The sequence below is a fragment of the Eutrigla gurnardus genome (assembly GCF_963514095.1).
Source record: "Eutrigla gurnardus genome assembly, chromosome: 3".
Classification (NCBI taxonomy): Eukaryota; Metazoa; Chordata; class Actinopteri; order Perciformes; family Triglidae; genus Eutrigla; species Eutrigla gurnardus.
This window is the reverse complement of record NC_139917.1, coordinates 31,116,229-31,130,433: the sequence shown is the minus strand read 5'-3', so window position 1 is coordinate 31,130,433 and position 14,205 is coordinate 31,116,229. Positions and strand designations below refer to the sequence as shown.

Sequence of the window (14,205 nt, the reverse complement as noted above, 5' to 3'; positions counted from 1 at the left end):
GGGGAGAAGAAGATTTGGCGCTCAGTTTGAGGTCAGTTTGAGTAAGAAGACGGACGCGCCGAGACGCGGAGAGGACTCCGAGACAACAGACGGACAGCGGGCTTCTCTCAGCGTACTGCTGCTTTATAAAACAAGGTAAATCTACCACAAACACTTTAATTCAAGCCGTAAAACGCCAAATATGTTAGCGAGTCGTAACCGGAAGAGAGGTCTTCTTCTTCGTCTACTCCTCTTGTTAGGCGGCGTTTTTATGTTAAGTTTATCGTGCTGAAAAACAACGATTAGCTTCGTTTTCACGCAATGTATGTTTCCATTTAACGCTATTTTAACATGTTCGGTGACTAAACTGCCGCCATGTTGGGGACTTTTAATGTAAAACGCCGCTCCTTTGGAGCTCTGCTGTCTTGGCGCCATTAAACTGCCGCGAACTGTTTGTTTGTTCTGCTGTGAAGAAGACCATTCAAATCAGCGAAACTTTATTCTTAATGTTTTAACATCAATGGCGGACTAAGTATTATTTCGGGGTATTTATACTCAGGGTTGGTACGGGTGCTGGAAATCCTTGAAAACACGTGTTAGTGTGGCGTTTCCAAAGTTTTCAAAAGGTTTGGGTTTAGTGCTTGAAAGGTCTTGAAATGTGTGTTGTATGTGATGACATCTATGATAGAACAGAGGAAAGAAGATCTCCATATTTGAGGGACTGAAAACAGCATTTTGTGACATTTCTTTATGAAAAATGACTTTTGATGATGAACAGAGGATGAAAATAGTTGGTGATTATATTTCTGTGGATCTGTTAGTGGAATTAGTTTTCCTTTCATTTGTGGTCCTTCTGTAAAAAGCTGTCTCCAAACATTATGTTGGTTGTTTAGAGGACAATAACATCTCATTTAATGTGATGAACAAGTGACATAATAAGTAGACTGAATACTGACCATTGGATTGATACAAATATGGAGTTTACCACAGCTGGAAGGGGCTGGAAAAGCATGGAGATGCACCTGGAAATGCTTGAAGAGTGCTTGAATTTGACTTTGGAAAAGGTGTAGGAACCCTTTATCCTGAGTATGATGAGTATTAACATATTGGATGGTTATATTGAGTATTGTTATTTTAGAATATGACTCGGGTAGAAGTAAAAAGTAGTCATCCAAATAATTACTTCAGTTGGAAAGTATTTAGTGAAAAAAACTACTCTAGTACTGAGTAACTGCTGATTTACTGTTTCGGTTATCAGAGCATGTACGTACAATATGAAATATAAAAATGTGCAAATTCAGATATACTCGAGTAAAAAGTATTCTTAGACATACAATGTATCCATTAAAGGTACTTAATTTACAATAACGGCGTAAATGAACTTAAATGAAATGCCTTCAGGTTTTTTTCTGTTCTGATGGATTCCGTTTGGTTGACGTTTCAGATCGGACACACGATGCCCAGCACGCGTTCCCACGGTCAGGCTCAGCCCACGCTGGCGTTCCCTCGCCGCAAATCCTGCAGAGTCTCCTCGCGCTCCAAGACGCCGCAGCAGCCGGAAGAGGCTCCGGCTCCGTCGCCCCCCACCGAGCCCGGACCCCAGCACCTCGCCCACCAGGCCCTGACCCGGATCGGGCCGCTGTCCCCGAGGAGACATGCCGTCCAGCTGACCCCGCTGTCTCCCAAAGTGCCGGCAGCCCACCCGTCTCCACTCTCCCCCAGACGCCCCACGGTCCAGCCGGCGTCCCCCAGTCTCCAGCCACGACTTCCACTCAGCCCCCGGAAACGCACAGGTGAGAGGCTCCTCCCCCTCCTCCAGTGGTTTTCGTTGCCGTGTAGACAAACTTAGTCCATCTTTGTTTACCCGTGTTCATGTTGGACTGATCTTTTTTTAAATGTATTATTTAGTTTTTTCTGTAGTTTCTCACATCTCAAGGGGTTAATCCTAAATAAAGACTTTCTTTTAAACATCTTCAAAGTCGGGGAAGAAAACAAAATGTACCAAGAAACTTAAAGTCGGGATGACTTGTGCTCAATGTTGAACAAATATTTGATGCCTCTTGTCATTTAGCTATATAGCAAATGTTCTGTAATCTGTTTGAGAAGTTGGTTTAATTCTTATGGGCTTACATTTTTAAATTGTCACCTAAAAGAACAGATTTTAAGTTGTTGACTTTCTGCCAACTGACTCGTCCGAAGCAGATTTCCTAAAATGCTTTTGCTTTAATTCTAAACTCCGATTCAGTTTAATCCTGTTTATGTGTTGAAAAGTCAAAATGAATGATCTCAGTGTAGAATCTCAAACGTCCACGAACTTTCAGTACATTTTATATTTTATTTATTACTAAATTTAAACCCTTTTTGTGTATTTTTCTTTCTCCAGGCGACGACAACGGCTGTAACCTCGGCGCCGCCCTGCTGGGTTCGCCGCCGAAGCAGAGCAGGCCGACTCCGTCTTCGCCCCGAAAGCTCGGCTTCGACGAGAACTCGCCGGTATTGGCTCGCCGCCGGCTGGTCCCGCCATCGTCGCCACGGCAGCCACTCTCCCCCGCTGCCGGATCGCCGCCGCGGCGACAGGAAACGCCCGCTGGAAACCCGGCACGCCAAAACGCTGAGAGGAAGCCACCGGTCGTTCGGCTTTTCTCAGAAAGTAAGAGGCTTCTACGTGTTTTTGAAGAGTTTTCTGAGTTCTGAGTAAATAAAGCCGTGATTAAATGAGGAGTTCTGTTCCCCGTTTCTCTTCCAGAGTCAAGGTTTCTGAGCGTGAAGCAGGCGCTCCACACCGCCGTCCCGGAGCGGCTCCTGTCCCGGGAGGCAGAGCGGGCGTCCATTCGCTCCTTCCTGGAGGCCAAGGCCCTGCGGCGCCTCCCCGGCAGCCTCTACATCTCCGGGGCTCCGGGCACCGGCAAGACGGCCTGCCTCAACTGCGTGCTGCAGGAGATGAAGGTACCTTTAACGGAGCCCATCGGTGGTGTTTGTTTAAAGTGAAAGTACAGTTTTTAGGTACTTGTACTTTTTACTCGAGTATTTGTACTAGATTCAGATTAACACTACACAATGCCGAGTATTTTAATCCATAATGCTACATCATAATGCATATTTAAAGTAGTCAAACGGAGCTCAACCTTCAGCAGCTTCACCATTTAAAAATTACAAACGCATAAATGCTTCAATATTAATAACAATATACGATATTTAGCACAATGCATACTCTTACTTGGGTATTTTCACGCTGACACTGTTGACTTCGGCTTGTAATGGCTTACTTTTAATGCCAAAGTAGTAATACTTGCACTCAAGTTTTTATCTCATCTAGAGACTTAAACATATCTAAATACACAAAGAACTGCAAAAACGTGGGTAAAACGTTCTCACTGAAAAGATGAAATGAAACGGATTATTGATTTAATGGAACAAGAGATTAATTGAAGGGCAGAAACCCTGATGAATAATGAAATGTACTGTGGTGATTGTGTTTTTTATAACTGTCCTACCTCCCGGTCCCGTCAGGCCGAGCTGGTGTCGGTCCAGACCGTGGTGGTGAACTGTATGAGCCTGCGGAGCTCCCACGCCGTCTTCCCCCTGCTGGCCGACAAGCTGAAGGCACCCGGCGGGCAGAGCGGCCTGCAGAGGTTCCTGACGGCCCCGGGGCCCGCCGTGTGAGTAAACCCGGCCGTGGGCTGGTCTTTTGAAAGTTTACCTACGATTTTTGTTATTTAGATTTTTTAACTAACTGCTACAAATCTGCCAAAATTGTTTTATTTTTCTTAAAGCAGCTTTAAATAAAATGTAGTTTTGTCAACAATAGAGCTGAAATAAAGCAAAGTAGATGAAATATTAAATTACTTGTTAGGTTTAGACTTTCAAATAAATTCAGCAAGTTTTTTTTATTATTATTATTTAAATGTATAGTTTTAACCCAACTAATTGATTAATTTATTGATCAGGAAACAGAGCAATAAATGAGATTTCTCCCCTGCTCAGGCTTCTGGTCCTGGACGAGATGGATCAGCTGGACAGTAAAGCCCAGGACGTCCTCTACACCATCTTCGAATGGCCGCACCTGCCGAAGTCCCGCCTCTGCCTCGTCGGTAAGAGCTTCGCCCACGTACCAACTTCTGAACCCGCGGGACGCCGCGGAGAAACGACCCGACGTCCTTCTGTATTCTGGTTATAGTTGTAGAACTGGGCAATGATTTCATATATTATATTACATTTAATTATTATCAACGGTTCTTTTGATGCAATAACTATACTGGCTGTAAAATGAGACGTAATGAGAGATTCGAACAAAAGCTCTTTTTCTTTTCTTTTTATGTTAAAGAACATTAGTGACTTTTCTTTTCTTTTCTCCAGGTATTGCCAACGCTCTGGATCTGACGGACCGCATCCTTCCCAGACTGCAGGCTCGCCCTCACTGTCGCCCCCTGCTGTTACACTTCCCCCCCTACAGCCGACAGGAGCTCGCCGCCATCGTCCAGGACCGACTCTCTCAGGTAAAACGCACGCCGACATTAAACACCTTGAAATGAAGTGAAACGGTGGGATTGTCCAGATTCAGATTTATTGTTAAATGTTTTACCTCCCAAACATTTATTCGTGTTTCCATTCCACTGTTGCTCCGCAGGCGTCGGCCGACGGGATCCTGGACGCCTCGGCAGTTCAGTTTTGTGCCAGAAAAGTGTCGGCGGTGTCGGGAGACGCGAGGAAAGCTCTGGACATCTGCAGGTACGAGTCGCCGTTTCACTTTCCCACGTTTGGTTTTTAGAGCTCAAGCAGTTTTCAGTTTCAGGGTTGGTTCGGGTGCTAGAAATCATTTGTGATGTTTTCAAGGTTTGGATTTATACTAAAGGTCTTGAAATGTGTGTTGTATGTGATGACATCTATGATAGAACAGAGAAAAGAAGATCTCCATATCTGAGGGACTGAAAACAGCATTTCCTGACATTTCTTTATGAAAAATGACTTTTGATGATGAACAGATGATGAAAATAGTTGGTGATTATATTTCTGTGGATCTGTTAGTGGAATTAGTTTTCCTTTCATTTGTGGTCCTTCTGTAAAAAGCTGTCTCCAAACATCATGTTGGTTGTTTAGAGGACAATAACATCTCATTTAATGTGATGAACAAGTGACAGAATAAGTAGACTGAATACTGACCATTGGATTGATACAAATATGGAGTTTACCACAGCTGGAAGGGGCTGGAAAAGCATGGAAATGCACCTGGAAATGCTTGAAAAGTGCTTGAATTTGACTTTGGAGACGGTGGAGGAACCCTACAGATTAAATGTAAATCTGTTGCTTTTTACGAGACTCCTTGTAATAATCCTCATGGAGTCGGGAGTTGAATTTGTTTGACGTTTTCCGTTTTGATTCCAGGAGAGCTGTGGAGGTGGTTGAGTCCGACGAGAGGAAGACGCCGTCGGATCCAAACGCCGATGCTAAAGGTGAGCGCCGTGCCGACGCGTCCAAGCAAACAAAGAGCTTCATACTTGTATATATCAGTTTGTTTTCTGCCGACGTGAGAGGCGTGAACACTGACTCGTCTGCTTCTTGGTCCCTCGGGTGCAGCGTCGCGGGTCAGCCTCCCTCAGGTCGCCCGGGTGCTGTCGGAGGTCTACGGCGACCGGATGGCGTCTCGGTGCGGCGGCGACTCTGACGGGGAGAGTTTCCCGCTGCAGCAGAAGCTGCTGGTCTGCTGTCTGCTGCTGCTCACACGCAGCGGGAAGAGCAAAGAGATCGTCCTCGGAAAGGTGAGTTACCGTTTGTACGAGCGCTTTAAACCAAGAGTTTCTTCTGTTTGAGGGAACGGAACAAAGAAATAGAGAGAGAGTCAGCTAAGTGAATCTTAACCCGCCTTGCACTTATTTTATTGTAAATATAATATAAATGCAGATCTACAAGGAATTATGAAATGAATAAGTAAATGGATCCTATTGAGCGACATGCAAAGTAGATTAAAAGCCATTTTCTTATTTATTGTAACTGAACAAAAAAATCCTGTTTTATTTACAAAAATTCCCCCGGGATGAATACAGTTCTGTTGTCTTCCAGTTAAACTATGGGAATAAGTTATTATGATGAAGTGACTGCAGTATTTTAAATGTCCAGCAGGTGGCACTGAAGCTAAGGCTACATCTAAATATATATTTTAAATGTTTATTTTTAATGTGCATGTTGTGTCTGACGGTGTGAGGCTGATGTCGGTGTGTTTTGTGTTTCAGCTCCATGAGGTCTACAGTCGCCTGTGCGCCCAGCGACAGGTGTCTGCGGTCGGGCAGGGCGAGTGCCTGTCTCTCTGCAGTCTGCTGGAGAGTCGAGGAATCTTCTCTCTGAAGAAAGCCAAAGAGGCTCGTCTCACTAAGGTAAACCCATCACAGAGCAAATCATTTCCCGAGGTTGGGAGCTCGTTTTTCCGATTTATTCCAACGGCATGTGAATGCAGCACAGTTGAGTTACTGTGTGGGAATGTAAAGTCGAAAAAGCTCTGATTTTATTGATTGTTTCTTGAAAGCTCCAGGTGTAACTTATGGATGTGATGTCACTCGTATAACCGTGATGAAATGTTTGTGGCTGCAGGTGTTTCTGAAGATCGAGGAGAAAGACGTCGAGAACGCTCTGAAGGATCGAACGCTGCTGGGAAGCATCCTCGCCGCCGGACTCCCCTCCTGATCACAGTCCCTTTTTTTTCTCTTCTTTTTACAAAAACCAAGATGTTTTTCAATGGATTTTATTATTTTATTCTCATTTTTGTTGAGAATTTGTACAGTTTTCTTTTTTTCTAATACTGAAAACATGTTTGAACCGACACATCGGTTATGAAATTACAGCATTTTGTTCCAGTTTGGATTTGAAAAGTTTGTAATGCTGTAAATAAAATCTACAAACATTTTAATTGAAATGTTTTTTGTTGTTTTTTAAGACCAAAGAGCTGCTGTAAAAAACATTTTTTATAATTTATAAATTTATTAGTGTAACCACCAAATATATATTTACAAAATTTAAACCTTTTTTTTTTTTTTTTTTAAGAAATGTCTTTATTTATTTATTTTGAGGAAAAGCCAATGTTCTAGCTGAATGTCCCCACCGGGCCTCCGTATCCAGGTGGATCACATCGGCCTGTACGGCCTCTCTGATTGGATTAGAGGCTTTAAGGCTTCAGAGCAGCAGGTCGAGCAGGTCGGACCGCTGCTTTGTGCAACCCTTAAATCTCTGATTTCCCAGTGAACCCCCTGAATGCATCGTCATTCCTTCCAGAAAAAAAGTCAGTCAACCCAGGTGACTGACTTCACAAATACTCTACTGGAGTACAGTTTTCAGGTACTTGTACATCAACATTAGTCATTTACAATTGGAGCCAACTCCCATTATATTTATTTAAAAGTATATTTTGATGCCAATACTTTTTTCTTTTTTTTTGTACATGCAACATTTCTACACAAACATTTGTACTTAACTTGCAGAAAATATCTGAATACATTTTACATTGATTTTTAAACATCCTTTTTTTTTAATCACAAAATTTGGTGAAATGATTCAGCTGCTGATTTTATTCCATATTCAAATACATCGCACAAATACAAACTATTCAAATCAGATTTTATTCAAACATGATTTATTCACAGCAAAGTGGATGAAAATATATATAGTGTGCATGTTTTCAAATACAGTGACCAAAAAATGTAAACGTGGTTGGAGATAAAATGATTTGATACTCAAAACGTATAATAATTATAATAATAAACCACCCTAACTTGAAGCTTTTTAGAGATACAGCAAGCAAACAGAAGTCACTTCTCCAACAGTGCATCACACACACACACTCAGACACACACATTATATTTTAGTGCCTGTTTTTTAAGTTACAACATGAGATTTTCTTGTGATTGTCTGAAATCAACTCGTCGTGTAGCGAAACAAAGAAAAACGAACACTGAATCGTTTCACGTCGGCTTCAAGTCGATCGTAAAGAAACTTCGGACGTTTACGAACCCAAAGTAATTATCCGATTTAAAAAATTTGTATATATATATATATATTTATATATATATATATATATATATATAAAAGTTAAACTCATATATATATATATATATATATATATATGAGTTTAACTTTTCACAAATGTTTTTTCATTTTTTTATTCCGAGTCCGTTTTGAGGTACGAAGTTGCTTCTAAGTGCTGAAATCTCTTCAAACTAGATTTGAATGACTTCTTCGCGCTGCGATCACAAAACAGATTAATTTGACTTGCGTCGTTCAAACACAACTTTTAATTTATTACGTTTAATTCCTAGTTGAGCTGCCAAAGTTTCACAAGATGCCTGGCTGAACTTTGTGTTTTTAAAAATGATGCAGGAAGCTGTAAACAGTATTTCCACGTAAAAGAGACACGAAGACGTACACTAACTTTATACTTTACTTTCCATTATACTTTAGTTTCCATTTAGATTAAATTATATTTCATGTCCTTATCCTTCCAGATGGGAAACAGAACTTTGAAGGTGAAATCAATAAAAACAGTTAAATTTAAAATAATTAAATGTATTTTTAATATTTAAAAATGTATATATATTTAAAAATGTTTTTAAATATATTTAAATTATTTAAAATATTTAAAATATATATATAATATATATTGTTTTTTGTTTTTTTTACAAATTCCCCAGTTTTTCTGATTTTGTGGCCAGTTTTATGATTATTTTTAATATTTTTGGTCCTTAAGTGTTCTTTCAAATATTCAATTGTTAGCTTTCTTCTTGTCGAGGCAAAACATTTATTTTTTTATTGTGCGAGTGGTTTTTTTTCATTCACATCCTGAAATTTATCGCTAAAATGGCCAATTTTCAGTGAGGAATCTTGATTTCTGTTTTTGATAAAGTGAGAAAATGTGAAGTCAAATCATATTCATGCGTGTTTGAGACTGGACACAAACGTAATTATACATAAAAATAGAAATAAATAGATTCTGCACATTCAGAGTGACGAGTTGACGATAAACATTCTCTGTGAATTTTAAATGCATTCAGTGTTAAAAGTCGCAGAAATGCAGCCGTGACGTAGGAAACGTGAACTTTAGCCCTCGGTTTGAGTCACGGTCATTTACAATCGTGAGTCACGTTGAACAGAAATCAGTCGGAGAAAACAGTCAGAAAACAAGTGGAAAAAGATAAAAACTTTCAAACTCAAACTTTGATTCATGACGACGATTCAACGGGAAAAATATGTTAAAATCAAATAAAATGTCTAATATTTCGGATGTAAATGTGTTTTTAATCCCGTGTTTTTTTTTTTTTTACTTAATAATGAACAATAATAGATTTTTCTGTCATTTGGAGTGATTATGAATGTAGCTCCATTCAAACTAAACATTAATTATTTATTTACCGTAATAAACGTCTATTTAAATACATATTTTTAAATGTTTTATTAAATTTTTTATCAAAACCGTGAAACGTGTACGTCACATGGGCGGATCTCGTCTTGTGATTGGTTCAGTCGGTCGATGAAGGCTTTAAACAATTACACACTCGTTAAAAACATCACATTTTAAACTCTGAATATTAATGTTTGTGTTTCATCATAATCTATTATTCTTTATGTTGTTAGTCTTTATTCCAGGAATAAAGATCGTTTATTGGGTTTCGGTTTTTGATAAATTGGTCCTTCGGATGAACTGAGAGAACTTTTTTTAACGAGCTCCATGTTAGATTATTCCTCATTAAAACGATGTAAATCAGAAGCTTAGGTTATTAATAATATTTAATAGTATTCAATATAGTTTCTACTCAGAAAATACTTTTAAATACTAATCTTCTTTGATAAATATTGTGTTTATTTTAATCTAAAATTGAGTCAAATATCAAAAATAGTCCCGTTTGGTCCGTTTTCTGCTGTAAACGCACACAGCTGCCTGTTTGTGAACGTCAGAACTGAAAACAACTAAAACAAATAAAAGCTTTCACGCTCACAACAATACATTAAAATACATTCAAATAAGTAACCCTGACGGAATATTTAAAAAAAGAAAGAAAAAAGAGTTTAATTCTCTCCGCTGTCCGTCATTATCAAACCGTTTCTACGGCAACACAGAACAAAAAGTAGTCCGTCAAAACCTGAAGAACATTTCAAATGACTTTGTATTTTCTTTGTTTTTCAGACATTCAGATTTGGAGCCAGGTCGCATCGAACCCGAGTCACACGTGATGAGCAGGGAATAAAATATTAAATATTAAATATTAAACCCAACAAGAGTAAAATACTGCAAACAATCCCATAAGACGACGGCACATTAGGGCCACTGTAGAAACAAAAACAACGGAGCCGAGAGAGAGGGGCAATATTCAGAGAAGAAGTTGCAAATCCTCAAGACCTCAAGCAACTTGTTGACGTCGGCTAATTTGCCCCTTTTTTCTCTGAATATTGCCCCTCTCTCTCTCGGCTCCGTTGTTTGTTTGTTTTCCTACAGTGGCCCGAACACGCCGTCGTACATATGAGTGTGTTTGAAGGGAAATAAAATATTGTTTAAAATCAGATTTTTCTATCAAAAAGATGTTTTTTTTAAATCAGGATTAAATCAACGATATTTTCAGAATAAAATACTATGAGGGGATTATTTATTATCATGTCTGAGCTGCTCCTGGTATTTAATGTGGATCACGTTCAATAACAAAGTCTCTATAAAGGACGATATAAACGTGGACTAATTCAACGAGACCACATGGTTCTGGGTTTGGCTCCCCCCCGTCTCTCCCTCCCCCGTCTCTCTCCCCCGTCTCTCTCTCCCCCGTCTCTCTCTCTACCTCAGCCGGGCGGAGAAGCAGCGCATGTACTCCGTCATCCAGCGGTCGTCGGCCACCGTCAGCTGCGAGCGAGGCCTGGTCTTCTCCAGGTCGGCGGATCGAGCCCGCCGCCGCTCCGGGTTCGAGCCCCGCTTGTCCGAGTCCCGCCGCCGGGGCTGAGCGGCGTCGGACGCGTTGTTCTAACGAGGAGAAACCAGAGAGAGAGGAGAGTTTTTATTATTCATGTGTGCAGGGTTTCTGGTGACACGGCTTCAGGTCTCTGGTGTCCTGAGGACCGGGACCAGGACCGGGCTTCTTCTAGTCCAGACTGACCTTTCCTAGAATTATAGATGAATTGGTATTGATAAAACAACTCTGATATAAAAAGAAGTCTGACCCGTTAATGATGCGTCCTCACAATAATCTAATATCACACGATGGGATCCTGCAGGACTTGATACTCGTAGAGGAGTACTTTTACTACGTGCAGGGTTCCTACCTTTTCCAAAGCATTCAAGCACTGTTCATACCTTGAAAACACGCCGCCCCCGTACGAACCCTGTATGTGGTACTTTATGATGAGTAAAAGTACTTCATCTGCAGCTACAAGTCAGTAACCAACAATCTGGATCTTTTATCTATAAATGTTCACTTTCATGTAACTCTGTGTTTTAAACGGAGACTCTCACGTCGTTCGGCGACCTCCTGACCTCCGTCTGTCTCTCGGTCCAGTCCAGGCGGCTGGACGGCGGCGGCGGCGGCGGCCTCCGGTTCTCCTTCTCCTTGGCGCCGATCGGCGGTTGGCTCTTTGCTCTCGGCGGTTTGCAGACGGCGGGCGGTTTATCGTCGTGGGAACCGTCCTCCAGGTGTCCCGGCTCGGACCGGGGGGTGCGGCGGCGACGAGGGCGTCGCTTCGGCGGCGGGTCGGGCTCCCCGTCGGAGGACGTCGTCGTGGCGGCGGGGCCGTTGTCCGTCTCCGTGTCCTCGGAGACACCGCCGGCGTTCAGAGCTTCGCTCACGCCGTTTTCCACGACAGGAAGTGCTGCAACTTAAGAGTCAAAGAGACGGAAAGAAACATTGAACTTTCATCATGTGATGCTGATGATTGGAGTCCGACCAACGCCGTCTGAATATATACTCATCCAACTCTCTTACGTGTGAAAGAAGAAGCCTCCGACATTTGCACGAAAATAATCGGATCGATTGAATCGGATGCAGATTTTAAAATCCTTTTGTCTAAAAAGTGACTTTTATATATAATATTATATATAATAATAATATATTATTATTATTATATTATTACTGTGACCAGATGTTTGAGTTGTGGTGCCAGCAGCACAAACATGATAAAATGCTCGTTTTCAGGTGACCAGGTTGCTATGGAAACGAGACACACGAGGCCTTTCTCTATCTCAGCTCAGTCCAAATATTTTTAGTATCAGTGTCTCCTGAGGTTAAACCAGCCTCTGGCCCCTTTTTTCCTGTCAGAGCGCCACTCGCACAGGAAGCAAAAAAAAGTATACAAATATTTCGTTATAACATATTGATGGGTTATTCCCGTGATGGGTGTCGGTAACGGTCTCCTCACCTGAGGTCGGTGTGGCGTCCCCCACTGGTTCTCCTCCCCCTCCCGCCTCCGGCTGCCCGTCCTCAGAAGGAGGTTTGGGTGCCGGGCTGGGCGAACTCTGCTTCCCCTCGGAGGACGACGGCGGCGGGAGGGACAGGGGGGCGATCTTGTTCCTGGTCAGCCTCGGCGTGGACCAGCCGCTGGAGTCGGAGCCCCCGTCCCAGCCCTCCCAGAACCAGGGCTTGTGGGAATGCTCCATCACCCGCCGGGTCAGGCGGTACTTCAGAGAGTCCTCGTAACATTTGGAAAACGTCTCCCATTTGGGATCCCTGAACTTCTTCATGTACTCCGTCCGGATTTTCTTGGTCACCATGATTCTCGTTGGATTCCTGTCAGCGTGGAGAGAGTCAGCTCATTCAAAGTGCTTTCATAAAATGTACTTAGTTACATTCGACCACTCAGTGACGTTGTTAGGCCTATTTCAGGGGGGCTGGATCTATCTAAAACAGGTGTGTCAAACTGATCCAGTAAAGGGCCGCTGTGGCTGCAGGTTTTCGTTCCAACCAAGCAAGAACACACCTGACTCGACTTATTCACCGACCTGATTGGCCTTCACACCTTGATTGGTTGGATCAGGTGTGTTCTTGCTTGGTTGGAACGAAAACCTGCAGCCACAGCAGCCCTTTACTGGATCAGTTTGACACACCTGCTCTAAAGCGTTTACAAGCCCCCCCAAATAATGGTGAAAGGGTATACATAGGGTTTTAGTATTATAGCATCATATTCTGTAGAAAGGATCAACTTTAGACAGAAGCATTTGTGACATTTAAAATAATTTAATTTAAATAATTTCAAATCATTTTCTACCAAATGAATCATTCTGTAGGTTTTCTGAGGGGATCGCCTGATCATAACCAGGTGCGGTCTACCTGTAAGCCCCGCCCACCTCCAACCCCCCCCTCCACAACAGATTACCCTCAGAGCAGAGGATTGAGGCTGCTTATAGTCTTACTGTACTACTACAACTACTACTGTCAGTACTCATACTACACCACCAATAACAGACCTATTTCTGGCAGGAGTCCTTCCGCCTACACACACACACACACACACACACACACACACACACACACACACACACACACACACATTCAAATACATGGGATCTATTAGTTAAAATAAACCACATTAATAATTAATTCATCGGAGCTGAGCTACATCTGATCCAAGGACGAAACCGGCACAATATTTGGTGTCAACAGTTTCATTATTGCTAATTTATTGGTGCATGTATTTCCCTGAAAATCTCTTATTTTGAAGGCCAAGTCACACCCCAAAACATCGTATTTTTCCCAGAATTTAAAGCGTTTAAAAAACGCCGCAGAGAAAAGCAATGCAGTGGATTATTTAATGTGCTTGAACCTCCATTAAACGTGTCAATGTGAGTTTTGAATAAAATAAATAAAAAATGAGAGCTGTCGAGTGGAAAAACAGCCGTCGCAGACGTTAACCTGCACCGCTGAGCCACCGGTTGTAAACACGGTGAGGTTTTTTCGTGGACTTCGTACATTTGAGAGTAACGGTCTGGATATAAAAGCCAGATATTATTTTACTCACCAGACCTGATTCTAGAGGAGGCCAGGTCCAGAAAACCCCGTCTGCCCCTTCAGACCCGCGGACAGACGCCTGACATCGCTCCGCTTCTCCCCGACCAACAGCAAACACACACCGCCGAGCTACAAGCTAGCTGACGTGTAGCTAGCAAGTTCCGGCGTAGACTTTCAGAGTAAAACAGGAACTATTTCTATACTCTACTAATTGGTGCAAACTGTTGGTGGTGTCACAGTATACGTGTCAATAAGTATAATATAATGC

At 42.1% G+C, this 14,205-nt stretch overlaps 2 protein-coding genes across 3 annotated transcripts; one reads left to right on the top strand and one right to left on the bottom strand.

Annotated features, from left to right (window-relative positions):
- Positions 1 to 6,681, top strand: cdc6 (cell division cycle 6 homolog). Its single transcript, XM_084005447.1, has 12 exons — positions 1 to 135; positions 1,424 to 1,772; positions 2,363 to 2,629; positions 2,726 to 2,925; positions 3,490 to 3,638; positions 3,964 to 4,070; positions 4,336 to 4,475; positions 4,607 to 4,707; positions 5,362 to 5,429; positions 5,554 to 5,735; positions 6,207 to 6,347; positions 6,562 to 6,681. Exons 2-12 carry the CDS (start codon positions 1,436 to 1,438, stop codon positions 6,652 to 6,654), a joined length of 1,785 nt encoding a protein of 594 aa, XP_083861573.1. The 5' UTR covers positions 1 to 135; positions 1,424 to 1,435; the 3' UTR covers positions 6,655 to 6,681.
- A 4,095-nt stretch (positions 6,682 to 10,776) lies between these two features.
- Positions 10,777 to 14,062, bottom strand: ccsapa (centriole, cilia and spindle-associated protein a). 2 transcript variants are annotated; one of them, XM_084005503.1, is made up of 4 exons: positions 13,948 to 14,062; positions 12,352 to 12,719; positions 11,453 to 11,811; positions 10,777 to 10,963 (listed from the first exon to the last, which is right to left on the bottom strand). In XM_084005503.1, the coding sequence occupies exons 2-4, from the start codon at positions 12,701 to 12,703 to the stop codon at positions 10,781 to 10,783; spliced, it is 894 nt and encodes a 297-aa protein (XP_083861629.1). In that variant the 5' UTR covers positions 12,704 to 12,719; positions 13,948 to 14,062; the 3' UTR covers positions 10,777 to 10,780. The 2 variants fall into 2 exon arrangements, with proteins under 2 accessions (XP_083861629.1, XP_083861630.1); XM_084005504.1 differs by having other exon boundaries at positions 13,953 to 14,053.
- Positions 14,063 to 14,205: the final 143 nt, after the last annotated feature.

Bases quoted from the DNA above. Each gene is read 5' to 3' on its own strand.
- cdc6 (XM_084005447.1), top strand. From the start codon at position 1,436: ATGCCCAGCACGCGTTCCCACGGTCAGGCTCAGCCCACGCTGGCGTTC. The intron at 3,639-3,963 runs GTGAGTAAACCC...TCCCCTGCTCAG, and splicing joins ACGGCCCCGGGGCCCGCCGT to GCTTCTGGTCCTGGACGAGA. The intron at 5,430-5,553 runs GTGAGCGCCGTG...CCTCGGGTGCAG, and splicing joins TCCAAACGCCGATGCTAAAG to CGTCGCGGGTCAGCCTCCCT.
- ccsapa (XM_084005503.1), bottom strand. From the start codon at position 12,703: ATGGTGACCAAGAAAATCCGGACGGAGTACATGAAGAAGTTCAGGGAT. The intron at 11,812-12,351 runs GTGAGGAGACCG...TTGACTCTTAAG, and splicing joins GGACGCCACACCGACCTCAG to TTGCAGCACTTCCTGTCGTG. The intron at 10,964-11,452 runs GTGAGAGTCTCC...TCTCCTCGTTAG, and splicing joins TCAGGAGGTCGCCGAACGAC to AACAACGCGTCCGACGCCGC.